Source organism: Dysidea avara, chromosome 2, assembly GCF_963678975.1.
Source record: "Dysidea avara chromosome 2, odDysAvar1.4, whole genome shotgun sequence".
In the NCBI taxonomy this organism is placed as follows: domain Eukaryota; kingdom Metazoa; phylum Porifera; class Demospongiae; order Dictyoceratida; family Dysideidae; genus Dysidea; species Dysidea avara.
In genome coordinates, this window is record NC_089273.1 from 1013382 (window position 1) to 1033400 (window position 20019).

A 20019-nucleotide genomic window follows, 5' to 3' on the forward strand; every position below is an offset into this window, starting at 1 on the left:
GAAAATGCCACAAGGCCAGCATGTAAAGTGTACACAGTTGTGTTATTGTAGTGGACAGTGCACTGAACAAGAAAAAAATATAATAAATCTGTATGTAATATACGTACATACTGTATATTAAGCTCACTATGAATGTATTTTAGAATTTACTAAAACAAAAATACAATGTCTTCGTATTAACTTTAAAATCTTGACCACACCCATTCTGAGCTCAAATTTAAGCAGAAAGCCTTATTCTGATGACGTGGTTCCTCTAAAATGTGGAACCAGCATGTTCCAAACCCCATAATACCAAATTTTATGCTTTCTACCGGAAGTGAACATCTTGGTCACTTCACATTACATATCTGCCCCACTAGAAGGTACTTTTTTGGAAAGAAGGTAAAATTCTCACAAATTCTAGACACATTATGGTTGTTTTGAAGTCCACCAGTTTAATCAGGACTGAGTTTGGATCTGTTAAACAAGATGGCTGCATTGTATCTATAACATTAATGTCCAACTAAAGATACAAGAATTAATAGTAGTATTAAGGTGGTCCTTCAATACAGGTGGTCACTAATACAAGTTGCACTGTACGTATTTGTATACTTAGACTGTGTACTTGAAATAAGTGGTTATTTGAGGTGTACACTGCCATACAGCAATAATAGAGTGCAAAATTGCACTGCACAAGTGCACAGCACCATATTTACACAATTATATTATCTCTTTAGTCCATTGTGGTCTCATCACAAAAAAATTGATTAAATGTAGACAATTAACAATGATATTGTTCACAAATAAATTCAAAGAATTTTGAATAGCATTTTTTGGAAATATTAATTTTTTTAACTAAGTAGCTTTTGATCTTTAGTACCATAATTTATACATCACTTGAAATTTTAACCAGTAATCTTCAGTTGGTGAAAATTTCATCTTAAGATATTAACACAGTACAGAATTAGAGTTTGTGATCATAAATCAGAAACGATGTGACGTATGGGGTTAAAAATTTGTTTGGATGATGAGCACCATAGGTACCACTAATACACTAAGTTTTATCAAAATCTGAGAGGTAACCTTAATTAATTCCTTGTTGGTTTGACATAGATTGACCCTTATTCTTCACCAGGGTGTGTGTAGCTATATTATAGCCAGGTTCTTATTGGTTTACCTTTTAAGCAAGGCAAGAGATAGGGACCCGCCGATTATGCTCATAATTTTACCTATTATGCTATGCTGCACTGCTCAAAAATTCACCTATTATGCTTAAATTAATGCTCAATATTTACCTATTATGCTCGATTAGGCCACTTATTGTTAATTTTATGTTTCAGATCCCCCTCCCGCATTGCTTTGCTGCACCGCCTAAATTTAGTCATTATTGTGATGTCATGTCTAATTTTCCATTATTTTTTGTACTTAAAATTTTTTGTAATGTTTTCGTGCGAGTTATTCAGTTAGCTAGTATGCATGGCTTCGAATATCGTAAATGTTATTGTGTTCTGCAAGTCGACAAACAGTACTTTGTTGCCTTGGCAAATTGCCAAAATTCATCCTCCTTCTGCTACTTTTCGTTCCTTTTTCACTGAAGTTATTTCCAAGAAAATGGCGCCACGGCATGATGGAACAGTAGGAAGCATTGCAGAAGTTTTTATTGGTAAAAGAAAGGACCTGTTAGATTTGGTGGATCCTGATCTACAAATTACTGAGGTTACTCCTACCTTTGGCCAATTTATCAAGTACTACATGCACGATCGATCTGCTAGTGAATCTGGTGTGACAACAGTGACGACAACGGTGATTCAGTCGAATGGTCAGTGCAGAAATGCGTTTCAAATCATGATGGCAGCACAAGCCGAACTCTGCAGTAAACAGTTACCAGATGTTAACCCCAATCCTCGAAATGGAAAAGAAAAACTTAGAAATGACGTTCTTTCATTCCTTGCAGCCAAAGGATGCAAGTGGAAAAACAGTTCAGAACTGGATTGTCTTACACTTGTGGTGCCTTGTTATCAGACCTTCACTTGACTGGTAAACTTTCAAATGTACATGTACGAGATTTAAGATGCTATGACTCTATGGAGAAATTGTACTACTCATCAGGATGTAATGATCAAGTCTGCTACTACTGTAGTTGTACCAACAACTTGCACACCGTAGGAAACTCATATCCCATCTGCACCTCTTGTAAGAAGTCGAAAGACCCTGTATTAAAGCGAACATAACTTTCATTAATATAGGTCTATGAATGTGCATTGTACAATTTTATATGTTTTATGTGTGACACAATTATTGTCTTTTAAAGTTTGAAAATACATGGTATAAATAATGAATAATGAATAATGAACCTCCCTCCCGCCTTGCCATACAGCAAATTTCCTGATCTGAAACATAAAATTAACAATAAGTGGCCTTATGTTCAATGTTCATGCCTTAGTTCATATGCTTTGCTACTAGTTTAACACTATATAGAAAGAAAAAAATGAGCGGCTGGAACACAAATAATAAATTCTTGCTGCATGCCTGCATGTAAGAGACAAGATCGATATACTCTAATAGAACAGTCACTTTGATGATTGTTCTATTAGAGTTACTGACTGCTCTATTAGAGTATATCGATCTTATTTTGCAATTGTCATTTTTCCAGCAAGAGTTTACACTATCGTACAAATATTTAACCTGTTATGCTGGCATTATGCTCAATGCTTTTAGGTACCTATTATGCTCAAAATTATGCTAGCATAATCGGCGGGTCCCTAGCAAGAGAGGTGGCCACGGGTAGCTAGTATGTAATGGTGTAGCATGGTGGTAGAACTGTGTAGGTTTGGTCCTAGATCCTCTGAAATGTATGTTGCACTCATTTTAGGGACCTTTTGTCTAAGTTTTATTTTCATTGCATGACTGTCATACAAATAGTAACACCTTTAAAGTTACCCGGGATATTACCAACAATTGCATAGCTAAACAAATCTTGCTCATTTAATATCCTGATATTATAAGCACACCAACTGCTTTTTAAGTACTACAGTTTATGATTTCTTTGCAATAAAAATAGGCTGGAGTTCTATAATTATATGCCTTAAATGCTAACATATAATAATTATTATATTACCAAACTATGGAGCTTGATTCCAAGAAAATAGATCAATATTCACTAGTGGAGCAGTCAGTAGAAACTACAAACTGTAATGGAGCACTTAAATACATTGTACACAGCTCCTGATTGATGCTGTCCAATAGAACAGTCACTTTTTGTAGTGAAGTACTCTAATAGAGCAATCACTAATTAAAATGTTCATAAGAAGTGCTGCTAACCTAGGAGTATTATGCAAGCATAATGGGAACATTGAAGAACATAATATTTGAAAATTTTTGGAATTCCTGAAAGCATTTTGCGAATTAGGTAAAATTTCAGTCTAATATGATGTAAACTAAGGCCTAGCTATGTAAGACTTCATTAGTATGTGACCGGGCCTACGAAAACAGGACATGTGGGCACAAACTACACCCCATCACTCTACAGGTGATATCTCAGTACTGGAAGAGTATATTTGCATTCTGTAACTTGCATCATGGTGCCAATTAAATTCATACTAAAGGCTGAAAATTGTAATGCCATAGCATAATGGTACAGAGAGTTATGAGTGATGACAGTTTGAAAAAGTAGGCAAAAATCATGTGCCCACATGCCCTATTTTCGCAGAGCCCATCACATATCATTATGCAAGTTAGGGAAACATCACATAAAATTAATTAAATAATTATTAAGAAGTTGAAGCAGAACTTGCATATTAACTATATTACAAAATTACATCCAAAGCAAGCAAAACGCTTGGTTTGTTGTTTTGAAATATTAAACCCTTCTCTACTACAACTAAGGAGCTGGCTTATGCTGGTAAGACCACAATAATTATTAGAGTAATATGCAGCAGCTCTTTGGGTTCCTGGCAGTTAGGCCTGAGTCAGATATTCTCAAAATTTTGTCCAAAATGCTTTCAGGACTTCAGGAATCCCCAAACTTTTCACTTATTATGCTCTTCAGTTTATCATTATGCTTGCATTATGTTCCTAGGACCTAGATTATCAACTTTTCTTAGGGACATTTTAAGCAGTGTATGCTACTATTAGTGTATGCTACTATTAGTGTATGCTACTATTAGTGTATGCTACTATTAGTGTATGCTACTATTAGTGTATGCTACTATTAGTGTATGCTACTATTAGTGTATGCTACTATTAGTGTATGCTACTATTAGTGTATGCTCTATTAGTGTATGCTACTATTAGTGTATGCTACTATTAGTGTATGCTACTATTAGTGTATGCTACTATTAGTGTATGCTACTATTAGTGTATGCTACTATTAGTGTATGCTACTATTAGTGTATGCTACTATTAGTGTATGCTACTATTAGTGTATGCTACTATTAGTGTATGCTCTATTAGTGTATGCTACTATTAGTGTATGCTCTATTAGTGTATGCTACTATTAGTGTATGCTACTATTAGTGTATGCTACTATTAGTGTATGCTACTATTAGTGTATGCTACTATTAGTGTATGCTACTATTAGTGTATGCTACTATTAGTGTATGCTACTATTAGTGTATGCTACTATTAGTGTATGCTACTATTAGTGTATGCTACTATTAGTGTATGCTCTATTGAGTATGCTCTATTAGAGTATGCTCTATTAGTGTATGCCACTATTAGTGTATGCTACTATTAGTCTATGCTCTATTGAGTATGCTACTATTAGTGTATGCTACTATTAGTGTATGCTCTATTAGTGTATGCTACTATTAGTGTATGCTACTATTAGTGTATGCTACTATTAGTGTATGCTACTATTAGTGTATGCTACTATTAGTGTATGCTACTATTAGTGTATGCTACTATTAGTGTATGCTACTATTAGTGTATGCTACTATTAGTGTATGCTACTATTAGTGTATGCTACTATTAGTGTATGCTACTATTAGTGTATGCTACTATTAGTGTATGCTACTATTAGTGTATGCTACTATTAGTGTATGCTACTATTAGTGTATGCTCTATTAGAGTATGCTACTATTAGTGTATGCTACTATTAGTGTATGCTCTATTAGTGTATGCTACTATTAGTGTATGCTACTATTAGTGTATGCTACTATTAGTGTATGCTACTATTAGTGTATGCTACTATTAGTGTATGCTACTATTAGTGTATGCTACTATTAGTGTATGCTACTATTAGTGTATGCTACTATTAGTGTATGCTACTATTAGTGTATGCTACTATTAGTGTATGCTACTATTAGTGTATGCTACTATTAGTGTATGCTACTATTAGTGTATGCTACTATTAGTGTATGCTACTATTAGTGTATGCTACTATTAGTGTATGCTACTATTAGTGTATGCTCTATTAGAGTTTTTCACTGCAAAGTGATTGTTCTATTAGAGAGAATCGATCTAAGGAGCTATGTACAATGCATTTGAATGCTGTATTGTAGTTTTCACCTTTCACTGACTACTTCATTAGGGAGTATCCAGCTGCAGTAACGTCATGCAGCTCATTTTGTAGCAAACCCCAACAACTAGTGTCACGGATCTCCAACCACCAGCACCTTAGTTAGCTTCCAACAATTAAGATTGACAAAGTTATACATAAGTAAGACCATATAGTACATGCATACAAAAGTAGAAATCTCTCTTAATGCATTTATATAGAAGGGCAAGAAATTAAATTTTCACTTGAGTAACTTATATAATAGTCCCTTTGCCATGTAAAAATCCTCATATCAACAATCCTTATGACCTGCTACAATACAACTCTGGAATAAATTCTGTGCAGTGATTAAAGAGGCTGCCTCCTTGGACCTTGGACTCATTTATATTGAACATTATTTTACTTACAGTAGTTATTTAATGTCTCAGGGAATAGCATGGGTAGCAGTGAAATTTGGGATAAATACCACGAGTGTTGTATTGGAAATTTACCATTTCCAATACAACAAGCAGGGCCGCCCACAGGGGGGGGCAACTGGGGCATTTTGCCCCGGGCCCCAGCCTGTTAGGGGCCCCACTCAGGGCCCCTAGCTATGCAGTTTAAAACAGTGAATTTATGATTCAGCCGCATACTACATCATTACTTTAATTTTTATTAACTTACACCTTAGTGTCCGCCTACCATCATCAATGATCAAAAGAAGTGATTGGTCTTTGTGCAGTCTTACGACATGGAGGAGAATTCCAAATCCATTATCCATGACTAGTAATCAGGCGTACGTTTTTATTCTCTTTGCGCCTAATGAATACAATTTTAACCGTGCTAATTAGGCGCTTATATGACATCGTGACTGACAGACTGACATTCAACAGAAGCCAGAGACTGTGACTAGTGAAGCCAGAGACTGTGACTACTGAAGCCTTTGTTATAAAAACTGAAGCCCAGTAAACCAGGAAACCTCTGTTAATGACTTGACACCTTAATCGCAAAAATAATGTTACAGCCATGCTGCTATAATTAGCTATATGTGTGACCAGCTCCTTTTAAGTAAGTATTAACCATTATAGCTTTATGTGTATAAATATACGTGCAATTTCAGGTGTATGGTACTGATTTTAGTTATTTGAGTATATGTAGCTAACTAGTGATGTGAGTAAGTAGGAGCCTGGCATTGACTGCCAATGGCATAATAGCTATTAAGGCTTTAGCTATAATGTCAAGTGTGAAACGGACCTACCTCTCTAGTTCTGAAAAAAGAAAAGCGAAAAAGAAAAGGATTGAAAAGAGAAAAAGGGAAGGCAGACGTTAGAAGAGTGTGGCTGGTTTGCATGTCGATCTAGTCCAGCAACTCAGCCAACAAAATCTCATTCACTGACAGAAGAGGATATTTCAACTGTGCACATCAGTGGTATGTCAGCTTTGAGCTCCAGTGATGCCTATGTGACGGGACAATCAGATAAGTTGGAGGAAAACATGGAACCTACAGCAGATTGTCATAGTGAAAGGTATGATTTAATTATAGCTATACTGTCTAAGGATTTTTACTCTCTTTACCTGTAGAGGAAATGATGTAGAAATTAACTCATCTTTGCATACTCAAACTCTGCCTTTAAGCAACGATAATGAAAATACAGGTAGCTGCTTTTTAGACAACCATGACATCGGTGAATTTGGTCAGCCTTTGCAAGAACTTTGCGCTGAACACGAAACACCTTCATCTTCAGCTGATACCAATCATGCCATAACATTGCCTAGTAATGACCCAGCAACTTGGACCCACCTCTCAAATACAATAAGAGAAAGTATTGTCCTGAGTGGTCCACCAGCAAATCCATCCTGTTTCCCGTGTGATTCCCATGGTAGGAGTTTTCCCTCTAACATATTCGACAAAACATTGCAAAATGGAGAAAAAGCATGTGTTGACTGGCTTGTATGGAGTCATTTAGCTAGCAAGCTATTTTGTTTTCCCTGTTGTCTCTTTCATGGTGCAGATGATAAACAAGAATCGTCCAAGTTAGCTCTACCAGATGCTGGAATTCAGGACAATTGGCGAAAGTTGTATGAACAAGTCAAAAGCCATGAACGAAATATGCTGCATGTTTCCCGCTATTTAAAATGGAAATGCTTAGAGGCAGCTTTGAAGAAGAAAACAGGAATAGATGCTGCTATGCAAAGGCAAATAGATGAAGAAACAGCTAAATGGAAGGAAATACTAAAATGCATATTGGATGTCATACTTTTCTTAGCTGAGCGCAACCTTCCATTTAGGGGATCAAGCAACAAAATAGGGGATGCAGACAATGGTCTGTTTCTAGGTATATTAGAGCTGCTGAGTAAACACAATAAGGTACTAGAAATGCATCTTAACAATGTAAAGCAACATCAGATATCAGAAAGCCGTATGCAAACACACTACCTTTCATGGAGATCGCAAAATGAATTTATTGAAGCATGCAGTACACAGGTCCTAGATGCTCTTCTTGCAGAATCTAAGAATGCTATATATTATAGTGTAATTGTTGATGCAACCCCAGATGTATCACATACAGAGCAAATTACGTTTGTTCTAAGGTATGTGCACAGAAATGAAGAGAATGTTTGGGATGTAAAAGAGCGTTTTCTGATGCTTGAAGACTGTGAAAAAAAGAAAGGAAAAGATATAGCTGCCTTGCTATGTAGTGTATTGGAGAAAAATGAAATAGATCTTCAAAACTGCAGGGGTCAAGGGTATGATAATGGCTCAAATATGTCAGGGATATATAAAGGTGTACAAGCACTAATCTTCCAAAAAAATCCCCAAGCGATATATTTGCCTTGTAGTGCACACAGCCTTAATCTTTGTGGTGTCCATGCAGCTGAGTCCAGTATAGATGTAAAGTGTTTTTTTGGGAACATACAAAAGTTGTACAATTTCTTTAGTGGCAGTGCATCTAGATGGAAAGTTTTACAGGATAAAACAAGTATATCTTTACACAGATTGTCGGAGACTCGATGGAGTGCTCGAATTGATGCTGTAAAACCCCTGGTAAAAAGGCCCAGGGAGATTTTGAGTGCTTTGGAAACATTGAAAGAGGACTTTGACCTACCGGGTGACTTATACAATGAGGTTGTAGCACTGCATAAATGGTTTTTCTCTTTTGAATTCGTTGTTTTGGCAACCTTTTGGTTCAAGGTTTTGCAAGCCATTCATAATGTTAGTTGTTTGCTTCAAGGTACTCAACTTACTCTAGATGAAGAGATACGGCTGTTTGCACTACTTACCAGTGATCTGCATCGTATCCGTGAATCATGGTCAGCTATTCTTGATGAGGCTAGAACTGTGGCATCTAATCTTGGCTTTGAGGAACAGTTTAAACAGAAAAGAAAGCTTTACCTGGTGAAGACCCCAGAAATGCTCACATTCATGCTAATGAAGAAGACAGGTTTCAGATTGATGTTTTTTATGTTGCCTTAGACAAACTAACACAAGAGATTGAATTGAGATCCCAAAAAGCAGCAAACGTTAATGATATGTTTTCATTTATTTGGCAACCAAGTAAAGGTGATGCAGACTCCAATGTTGCAAAAGCTGTTAAACTTGCAAAATTCTACTCAAATGACTTGACAGTAGATGATTTTTCTGAAGAGATTCTTCACATGACCATGGTAGGTAAAGAATTATTTGGAACAGTGTCATCACTTAATCTACTTAACCTAATTTATCAAAAGGGACTACAGAATATTTTCCCTCAAACATGTATTGCCTTGAGAATTTTAATCACAATACCAGTATCAGTTGCTGAAGGAGAAAGAACCTTTAGCAAACTATCAATTGTAAAGAATCATCTGAGATCAACAATGGGACAAGAACGCCTCTCACATCTGATTTTGATGTCATGCGAACATGATTTAGCAAAAGGATTAAATTATGACAACATCATCGATTCTTTTGCATCACTGAGAGCCAGAAGAATTCACTTTCCTTCTTCATCTTCAGACTCTTCATATCAATAACCCTATCAATTTGATCAGTTGTAATACCTATAGTGTCATAGTGATACCTAAATTCTATGTGTATGACATGTATCAATAATAGTAAAATCATACTTTTCAAAAATTTACATAGTAAAAGCAAATTTGTGCATGTGGCAATGTGCTGGCCTACAGAAAAAATAAACACAATAAAGTTTCATTACTAAGTTCACAGCTAAGCAACTGAGCATCCCTCTCTCTCTCACACATACACACACACATCTAGCTATACTGTAGTAACAGACATTAATGCATGGTTTATACAATGAATCCAACTAAAAATGAGACCCTAAAATACCTCTAACATTCAATCTCAGAACACTAATTTTTCAAAAATTTCCTGGGGGGGCATGCCCCCAGACCCCCCTAGATAGCACATGCTTCGCATGCGAATTGTGTTTCACCATTCTGCTAATCACATCTTTATATAGGGGCCCCAATTTAACTTCTTGCCCTGGGCCCCTCTATTTCTCTGGGCGGCCCTGACAACAAGAGTGGTATTTATCCCAAATTTCACTGCTACCAATGCTATTACTAGTACCTATATTTCAGTATTTGTAAATCCCTATAAATGTATTCACAGAAAGTAGGTGCACCTGAAATTTGAACATTTCTTGACTTTTCATGAAATATAAACTACTCTAATATAACAGTCACTTAGCTGTAGTGGAAACCCCTTTTCAAAATTCCTGCGTACGCCCCTGTACATATATACAACAATACTTGAGTCTGTACATTATTAATGAATAAAGTTTAAGTTTGATCTTAATCAAAATGAAATCTTTCACTATCTGTATAATGGTATATAAGTTTTTGACTGGTAATAGGTGAGCTATGGTTGGCTTCATTTCTTGCAACCTTAGCTTGCCTTGCAACCATGAAAAACTTACCTTCATACAACTGGTGTGTTTGATTCTAGAAGTTAAGATCAACGATTGCTGTATATTACAAAAACAGTGTTCATATGACAGAATATTTACTCCAAACTTTAAAATTTAAAGACAAAAGGCCAAACATAACAACCAGCTACTAGACAACACCTAAAAGAAACCTAAACTACATAAGCACTAGCTATGTACTTTATACTTATAACCAAAGTCCATGTCATCCTCAGAAGACAGAGAATATTGGTGGAGTATCATTTTGGAATTATGCCGACACAAGTCACTTAATGTAGTAATTACCACCTGGGAAACTTAGGGGTGTTCTGGATTTTTAGCTGTTGTTCTGTCGACTATTGAAAATGATACCTATAGATAGAGCACATGACGACTGAACACCAATAATTATTGTTTTACGTACAGGTAGGATAAAGTTTCATTCATAATGTCTATTTTCATTGCAAAATCTGTTTACATTTTTCACACTGCAGTAATACATACATATTTTCAAGAGTTCATAATATATATTATGAATTCTTGGTATTTTAAAATTCTGTAGCAACTTGTTGAAAGTGTTTTGGGTTGATCTGAAGACTTGTTTGGGCTTAGTTTTACCTAACCATCATCAGTTTTACCTCACCATCATCAGTGAAAATCGAGGCAGATTTTTGAGTGATGTTATTTCATGGGCCACGTCTATTCCTTTGTGGTCCCTACTATACTATCATACTATATGATTAGTTTTATCTTGGTTTATCAAGATAAAAATATTAGAGTAGTTTATATTACCTGACTGTTCTATTAGAGTATCTCGATCTTTTCACCAAAATCATAATTCAGAACAATGTTATAAGCGTTGCTATCATGTGCCATGACAGATTCCAGATTCTGGAAACCTGAAGTTTCAATTTCTTAATGTTTCAAGTACTGTGTAAAATCCAAAGGGGTTTATGAAACCCCTGGAAACCCCCCTCGGTATGCCCCTGATGTATACATGCTGATATAATATTAAGTAAGAAAGTAAGTACAGTGGAGCTTCAATTTTCCAGACCCCACTTATCCGGATGCTCTTTGCTCGGTTTACTGAATTACAGAAATGACTGTTCTATGAGCTGTCCTATTTCTGTGTGTGACTGTAGCTACAACACCGTGGTGTTGAATAAAGACCTGTGTGTGAATGTAGCTCAGTACAACACTGTGGTGTTGAATAAAGACCTATGTGTGACTGTAGCTACAACACTGTGGTGTTGAATAAAGACCTGTGTGTGACTGTAGCTACAACACCGTGGTGTTGAATAAAGACCTGTCTGTGACTGTAGCTACAACACCGTGGTGTTGAATAAAGACATGTGTGTGACTGTAGCTACAACACCGTGGTCAGGGTGTTGAATAAAGACCTGTGTGTGACTGTAGCTACAACACCGTGGTGTTGAATAAAGACCTGTGTGTGACTGTAGCTACAACACCGTGGTCAGGGTATTGAATAAAGACCTGTGTGTGACTGTAGCTACAACACCGTGGTGTTGAATAAAGACCTGTGTGTGACTGTAGCTACAACACCGTGGTGTTGAATAAAGACCTGTGTGTGGCTGTAGCTACAACACCGTGGTGTTGAATAAAGACCTGTGTGTGACTGTAGCTACAACACCGTGGTGTTGAATAAAGACCTGTGTGTGACTGTATAGCTACAACACCGTGGTGTTGAATAAAGACCTATGTGTGACTGCAGCTACAACACTGTGGTGTTGAATAAAGACCTGTGTGTGACTGTAGCTACAACACCGTGGTGTTGAATAAAGACCTGTGTGTGACTGTATAGCTACAACACCGTGGTGTTGAATAAAGACCTATGTGTGACTGCAGCTACAACACTGTGGTGTTGAATAAAGACCTGTGTGTGACTGTATAGCTACAACACCGTGGTGTTGAATAAAGACCTATGTGTGACTGCAGCTACAACACTGTGGTGTTGAATAAAGACCTGTGTGTGACTGTAGCTACAGTACAACACCATGGTATTGAATAAAGACCTGTGTGTGACTGTAGCTACAACACTGTGGTGTTGAATAAAGACCTGTGCTGTAAAATATAAATATGTAGCCAGTTTTGAGACCTGAATGGCCCATAACTAGGACTTATTCATCCCTATTCCTTACAATTCCTATTCAGTTGTTTTAAACAGCCTCCTGCCCTACTTCTGGGCCCCCACCTCCCTCCCTTTGTGGAGCTTGCCTGATACAGTCAACCTCGGTTTAAATACTACCTAAAATAGTCGAAAACTTAGTTGTTAGCTAGTTGCATAGTGGATGGTATGAAGGGAAAGGGATTGGTGTAAGTGAAAATTTGGCACACATATAGCTTCAACCATTAGCGAGTTACAACACACTAAATACTTAAAACCGACATTTCTTAATACTATAAATAGATGATAAGACTGTTTTCCCAGACTGGGTCACACATGTGCTTCATTGCCTTCGTCTTCTGTATTACAAATGGGTGCCTTTGATCCTATACCATATATGGTCGATAACACATTTGTAAACACTCCATTCTTGAAACTGCAGCCCTTATATAGATCATGTTTATATACAATTAATCAGATGCAAACCTCATGGGTTATTACATGAATAGTCATTACATGTCCTGTTGTTGTCACAGGTTGACATGTTTGCTAATGATAACCATTATAATGTATGAATCTTTACACCAGTGGAAGACCAGATAAAAGAAGCAGATCAGAGTACATGCAGGCTAATGTTAATAATGTAAACACGAAGGCCATGTGTGTACCAACTGGTCACAGTTCTTGTTTCTCATTTTAGTGATCAACGCAAGACTGCATGTAGCACTATTACTGTGTGTCTGTCCATTTGAATTTGACTGCTCTATTAAAGCATGTTGATGTTTTGTTGTAATTTAGGTGTACAAAAACTGGACAGTAGACATTAACTACACTAAACAGCTAAGTTATGTAAATGAATGAAAGAAGATTTTTTGTGGGGTATCCTCCACTACCCTCAGACAGAGCATGCCCCACAAGTTGAGTGTACTTTGCACATGTACTCTACTAGTTGTATCACGGTATTATTACTTTCCTTTGACTCATACTTTCATGTAGCTCTGTCAAAACCCACTCTTCCCCTCCTTGATATTATTGTATAGTTTATCTTTCTAGCTAGTCATTGGTAGGACTTGATCAATGGCTTCCACTACATTTGCTCTGATACCATAATAATTTTCTTCATTGTGTGGCAGTTGGAATATAACTACTCTCCCACACTACTCCCCAGTGGGTATAGTTGGGTTAAGTGGATCCATAGATAATAATTATACATGTGTATATTATCTAGGGTGGATCATATTAATGAAGCACAATGTATGGTTGTCAATGGCAATTCTTACAATTATAACAGTATTTGTACAAGTTGAGCTAAGCCCTGATAAAACAGCTAAACAGAAAAGTGGATTTTTCATTTCTATGATTATGTGGTGACAGTAAAGATGTCAAGAGTATACATGTGTGGTTTGGCTCCATTACAAGTTTAATAACAGATGGTGTAGTTTATGATTCCCCATAGGAAGTGTATGATAAAAAGTTTGATTGATCATTAATATTGCATCAGACATTTGAATGAAAAGATTTTGGAGGGTCCTCTATTATGCTCAGTTTTTCCCATTAAAATTTATATCTTACTGCTGTATTGGTGTATCTATAGCTAATAGATCTGAGAATGTTCTATTAGGAGATTTCGATGATATGGTTGCCGTTATAGCTATTTGATCTTTACCCACTATTTCCTTCACAAAGTAGCTGTAATTCTGTGTTTGAATGTTTTATTACACTATCCAATCTACATACGTACATCATTAAATATGCAGTTTCAGTATCTAACAAAATAACGGATATTTGCTGTAGGTACTCCAATGCAAAAATCATAATATACTCTAATAAAACAGTCAGGCAATGTCAAGTTGTGGAGACAAGAATGCAGCCATCACAAAATTATCATATAGTTAGAATTGTTGAACAAATTTAATGATGTTTAGCACTTTGTGATCACTGCAGTAGTGTCTCACAGATAGTCTGGCTTCATCAAGTGGACATCATCATGAGTACATTACATTGCGTCATCATGAAGTTGTAACTAGCAGTATAATGCCCGGTATAAAGCCTTTGCTAGTCTAGCTAGTAGTATAAGCCACAATTTTATATTATTTTAGTAAGACATATATTCAGTACGTGAACATCACAGAAACTGAAATGATATGCTTTGGTTTTATCAAGTCAGTTTATATCTATATAGGGGGATATGCCAGACTATGGTGAAATTGAACAGCATCACAATGAGGTACTCAAAATGTAGGATAATGAGTTATGTAAGATGAGCTATGTAAAATGCAGTACACTGAAAAGGTCAATATTTAATTACACCATCCAGTTAGCCAGTCATTGGGAATCAGATTATTGTGCATTTATGCGTTCCATCCTGTTGGCTGTGAAGTGATAATTATAAAGATAACCATGTCACATATGCTCCTAGTTACAGTGTTGTATTTCATGATCGCACACACACACACACACACACACACACACACACACACACACACACACACACACACACACACACACACACACACACACACACACACACACACACACACACACACACACACACACACACACACACACACACACACACACACACACACACACACACACACACACACACACACGATGTGATTTAATGCCTCTTAATCTACATGAAGCAGTGGCGGATCCAAAGGGGAGCACAGGGGGCACGTCCCCTCCCCCCACCCCACCTCCATTCCTTCATCCCTTTCAAAAAAATTGCATACAAGATCGAGATGCTCTAATAGAGCAGTCATTCACTCTAATAAAGCAGTCACAGTGTTCATGAGGCAGTTAGTGTAGCTTAACTATGAAGCTATATATATAAATAAGGGTCTTTATAAAGATACATATAGGACAGCCATTATTGCTGTGATCTTTTCTCTTTTTTTGCTCTTCAACTTTTTAGCAATGTACACCCCCTCTTTCCAAACTCTGAATTCGCCCCTGTGAAGTCAGTTTCTACTCAATGTACATGGCTAGACTTTCTGTCATGCACAGCTGGAGTGAATCACACAAGGTACTAAACACCACTAAATAATTCTAGCAACATGATAGTTTTCTAGCTTCTATAACTTGGCACTACCTGACTGTTTTATTAGAGTGTATGCGTGACTGCTGTATTGGAGTACCATAAGTTGACACTGCATGCTCCAGCCCCACCTCATGCACCAGCACCATCTAATTCTGTTAACTGTTAAACCATTGCAGTTGTTAGATGTGTATAGCTAAAATCAATAGTAATTTGACAAGCTAGTAGTCTGTAGCCGCCTACATGCTCAATAATAGTCGGGCAGCATAGGCCCGCCTATAGTACGTAGGCCGCAGTAAAAGATGTACGTGCTTTTACATTAACGTTTTTTGTTATTTTTGAAAGATGACACCGTTTTTTTTCGCGCAGGCACTTATGGATTCATCAACGTCTGGCGGCGCCGAACCTCTTTGCAAAAAGAGGAAGCGTTCACCACCACCCCAGTTTCTGCTAATGCAGCCTCTCCTTCTACTGATTCTCACATGTCACAAGTTCAATGTACTGTACTGTAGATAGTATTGTAGATAGTAAAATTAGCTACAGTTAATACAGCACGTGATCAAACTAACCGCACGTGATCTATCGAAGCCAAAAAACATCGAGGACTCATCATCCAATCAGGAAGTCATACTAGTGTTCAGAGCGAGCGTGGGCTACGCTAAGATAAACATGTAGTGACTAGCGTAAAAGAATTTGTTATTTCGCGTGTCATCACCGTGCATTGTGAATTGTGTTGTTTGTCATCGCAAACTCGTCGAGAACTTGATTATTGTAAGAAAAGCAATAAGAGATAAGTGATTGTGTTTTAAGAGAAGGTGAGTGGTGATTGTTAAACTGTTTAGTAACGTGTTGTAAACATGTTTTCGTTGTGTCTTCCTCAAAACGTGACCTTTCACTACTAGTAGAGGGAGCGAAGCGACTGGTGTTTTTATCCTTCGCGCTCTCGCTCATTATCTTCAAAGTGATGTACACTTTCTTTTTGTCGGTCTTCTCATTTGATAAATGAAGTGTTTTAATTTGTTTACGCCTTATCAGAAATGTCAATGTTGGTTACACCTGGAATTAGTTTATATTATTCGCGACTTGTTAGATCCTTGGTAAAGTTCTGTTGTACAAAGCTGGGACTGCAAAGTTGTCATCTGATATGCCATACGGCCTGATTGTAATGTTAAGAGGGTTTAATGTATTTTAATTGATTCTAATAAGCAATCCTACAATTGAGACTGGTAGATAGTTCAGTTGGTTAACACACAACTATGACATGTGATGTACAGTTCTTGTACTGTGTACTAGTAGAGGTCAAGTGTGTATGTAGTATTGTTTATCCAGTAGAGTTGATACAAATATTTATACCTTAGTACATGTACCATCCAGTTTAGTAATACAATAATTTTATCAGACACTGGACAAGGATTTATCTAGATCACTCCATCTACAAATCATTAACTGACACTTGTGGAGGTTATGGTGTAATTCAGAGGCTATCCTAAATGTAGAGAGGTCCCTAGAAGGACTGTTATTGTAATGTCAGTAAAACAAATGAGACTCTTCCACTGAATTAGAATCGTACAGAAAAAAGTCTTCTCCATACTGTATCCCGATAATGACCAGTATATTGATGTCATAGTTGAATCTCAAAAGACACCAACAAGATTAATTTTGTCCTTGGTTTATAAAGTGGTTGCCTACAATTCAGAGGTATGTTCCATTATATGGTTATATAGAACAGGGTCTAGTGCTGTCAGTTTAGCCTCCTCCATTCTTCTCACTAGGAATATGATGGTATGTGAGGTCACTATAATAATATTCATCACATTTTGAGGTATTTTCAGTGTGAGTAGTGTCTATGACCTGACCTTGTATATGGTGTGTATGTGGGTAGTGTTGTGTGTGAGGCAGTATAGCAAAGTGGCTAGAGTATCGAGCTGAGGTTCCAGGTTCGATGCCCAGCTATACAAATTGGTGTTGTTGTTTCTTTGAGCTAGAAATTTACTCATATAGCTGTAGTCTACCCAGTTGTTTAAATGAAGACCTGGTGACTTGGTGTCAACTGGGGAAGCAACTCACCAATCAATAAATATCTGGTGTAAACTATGCCATGTCTCAGATACTGTAAGGTCTGGGTGGGACTTCTGCTGCTGACACCTTCACCTGTAAGACATGGTACAGTCTCCAGGTTATCTGGAGGATTTACCTGCACTACAGTAGCTCGTAGCACCTGAATAGTAGTCAGTGGTAGCCAAATGCTTGTGTTTTGCTTGTGGCTTGCTAAACTGCACAGGTCAAGTATTACAATATGTCATGTACATGTGCAATAACAACAACAATGCTATGTTGTACCAATAGTCATTAATTCTTCACATGGCTTCTTTGTTAGTTAAGCAATTTCTAGTGTGACTGGAATGATTGTAATGTGTTGTATGTAATAACTTGTAACTGTGTGTGTTGTGAGTGAACCAGCACTGGGACATGTGTGCTACTGAGTTGCTAGGAGTCAGTGCTGGCAAATCCTTATGGGACAGAATTAGTAACCCGCAGGATTTCTCACAGATGAAGGTGTGGACACCTGCAGTCCCACCTGGACTTTACCCTCTGTGTGAGACATGGACAGTTGGCATTTACTCATTGATGTTACAGCTGGGTGGGTTGCTTCCCCAGTTGACACCAGGTCCCCATCTAAACAGCTGGGTAGACTTGAGCAATGTGAGTAAAGTTTCTTGCTCAAGGAAACAACAACATCAATTTGGCATAACCAAGCATCGAACCGGAAAGCTTTTGTTTACCAGGCTGATGCTCTAGCCCATTGGTTATGCTGCCTCACATGCATCCCAGCATGTACACACACACACACACACACGTATGCACGTATGTACACACACACATACAGTACACATAGAGAGCCATTGACACATATGCACATGTACAGTTTGACACATCATCTTATTTCAAGCTAGTACATATCTATGGCTTATCTGGTATGTTATCATTAATTTTACTAGATACTACAGTACTTGTCCATAATGTGGTGTAGTGTGTAGTATCTAACTGGAATAATAGCAACTCTTCTTTGTAATAGAAAACTACTAGCTGTATTGTTTTTTTAGAAATTGTAGATATCTAGTTTGAAGACTAGAAGTAATCCACCAATCATATTAATGTGTTAGTTATTGTAACTTAATATATCACCTTACTGGCTTATATGTCATCCATTAGTTTACAGTATGACTTTGACACACACACACACACACACACACACACACACACACACACACACACACACACACACACACACACACACACACACACACACACACACACACACACACACACACACACACACACACACTCACAAAACAAAGCCTTTGGCTGCTTTGGTAGCAAGGTCATACCGACCCAATGAACCAGCAATTTACTGCTCAGGTGATACGAGTCAGTGCAGACAAATCTTCTTGTACCATATCTCATATATGATGGTTTACACTCCCAAATTGCCTGTGTGAGACATGAACGGTTGGCATTTGCTTCCGGATTAGCACCAGATAAGCACCAATACCTATGTTGTAGTTGGGTTTGTGGGTAAAGTTTCTTTCTCAAGGAAACAACAACGACATTAGTAACTGGGCATTGAACTTGGAACCTTTCAATTATTGGGCTGGTAGTCTAGCCACTTGGCTGTGCTGCCTCAAGCACATGACATGTATGCATGCACACACAAACCCTCAACCACTGTAAAAATGATTCTACTTAGTTGACCTGTGCCTACAAGTACCTACTAGTCAACACAGACTAGTACTGAGGCTGTACCATGTCTCACCAGTGAAAGTGTTGAATACAGAAAGTGATCCTGTGGAATGATATGAATTAAGTGATCACTACTAGAAAATTACTAGTTATTATCCCTCAATGATATTGTCTCCTTATAACCTTATGTTGAAGTGTCCTTATTATAGAAGTACCTCATTTCAGGGGTCTAAATGTGTGTACACTAATACAAGTGCTTGAATGAAATATATAGACTGGTCTGAGTTTATCAAGTAGTTTACCAGTCCAGTAGTTTACACAGATGTGTAGTTAGTGGTGTACCATATATGGTAATGTTAATGTAATGGTTATTATTATGGGTGGTGTTGTGTACATAAAGACTGTATGTAGTGTAGTGGTGTAACAGGTTTGTGCAGGTATTGTGTAGTGTAGTGAGTAGAGGTTCATGTTCAAGGAGACATTCACTGGCCAGCTTAACATGGACAAAAGGGGACACATGGGCAATCACTGTAGGTAGATCTGCAAATCTAGTGCAAAGTTCAAGGCCACCAAATTCCTGCCACGTCAGAGGTCAAGGGGACAAATTTCCAGCCCGCAATCGAAAAGTACTGAAATATCGTTGCTAACTCACCGATCAAAGATTGAAAAAGGCTCTTAGTTACAGGTCAAAGCAAATTGTTAGGTTTTGGTGGCAGTCACAGATCTACCTACAGTACATACCAATATG

The 20019-nt window shown here is 37.4% G+C and overlaps 3 protein-coding genes across 7 annotated transcripts in view; all 3 read left to right on the forward strand.

Moving 5' to 3' along the window:
* The first annotated feature begins 6689 nt into the window (after positions 1-6689).
* Positions 6690-8930, forward strand: LOC136246339 (zinc finger MYM-type protein 1-like). Its single transcript, XM_066037732.1, has 3 exons — positions 6690-6780; positions 6855-6981; positions 7037-8930. Exons 1-3 carry the CDS (start codon positions 6690-6692, stop codon positions 8928-8930), a joined length of 2112 nt encoding a protein of 703 aa, XP_065893804.1.
* A 56-nt stretch (positions 8931-8986) lies between these two features.
* On the forward strand, positions 8987-9469 carry LOC136246340 (52 kDa repressor of the inhibitor of the protein kinase-like). Its single transcript, XM_066037733.1, has one exon. It carries the CDS (start codon positions 8987-8989, stop codon positions 9467-9469), a length of 483 nt encoding a protein of 160 aa, XP_065893805.1.
* Positions 9470-16197: 6728 nt separating this feature from the next.
* The window catches only part of LOC136246390 (pleckstrin homology domain-containing family G member 1-like), a 32930-nt gene continuing 29108 nt past the window's right edge, over positions 16198-20019 (forward strand). For all 5 annotated transcript variants that reach the window (XM_066037781.1, XM_066037776.1, XM_066037777.1 and 2 more), the window contains exon 1: positions 16198-16345. The gene's annotated coding sequence lies outside the window, so the exon portion shown is untranslated. The remainder of the gene's footprint in view (positions 16346-20019) is intronic.

Coding starts and splice junctions, on each gene's coding strand:
- LOC136246339 (XM_066037732.1), top strand. CDS start 6,690: ATGTCAAGTGTGAAACGGACCTACCTCTCTAGTTCTGAAAAAAGAAAA. Junction 6,781..6,854: donor GAGAAAAAGGGAAGGCAGAC/GTTAGAAGAGTG, acceptor ATTCACTGACAG/AAGAGGATATTTCAACTGTG. Junction 6,982..7,036: donor GCAGATTGTCATAGTGAAAG/GTATGATTTAAT, acceptor CTTTACCTGTAG/AGGAAATGATGTAGAAATTA.
- LOC136246340 (XM_066037733.1), top strand. CDS start 8,987: ATGTTTTCATTTATTTGGCAACCAAGTAAAGGTGATGCAGACTCCAAT.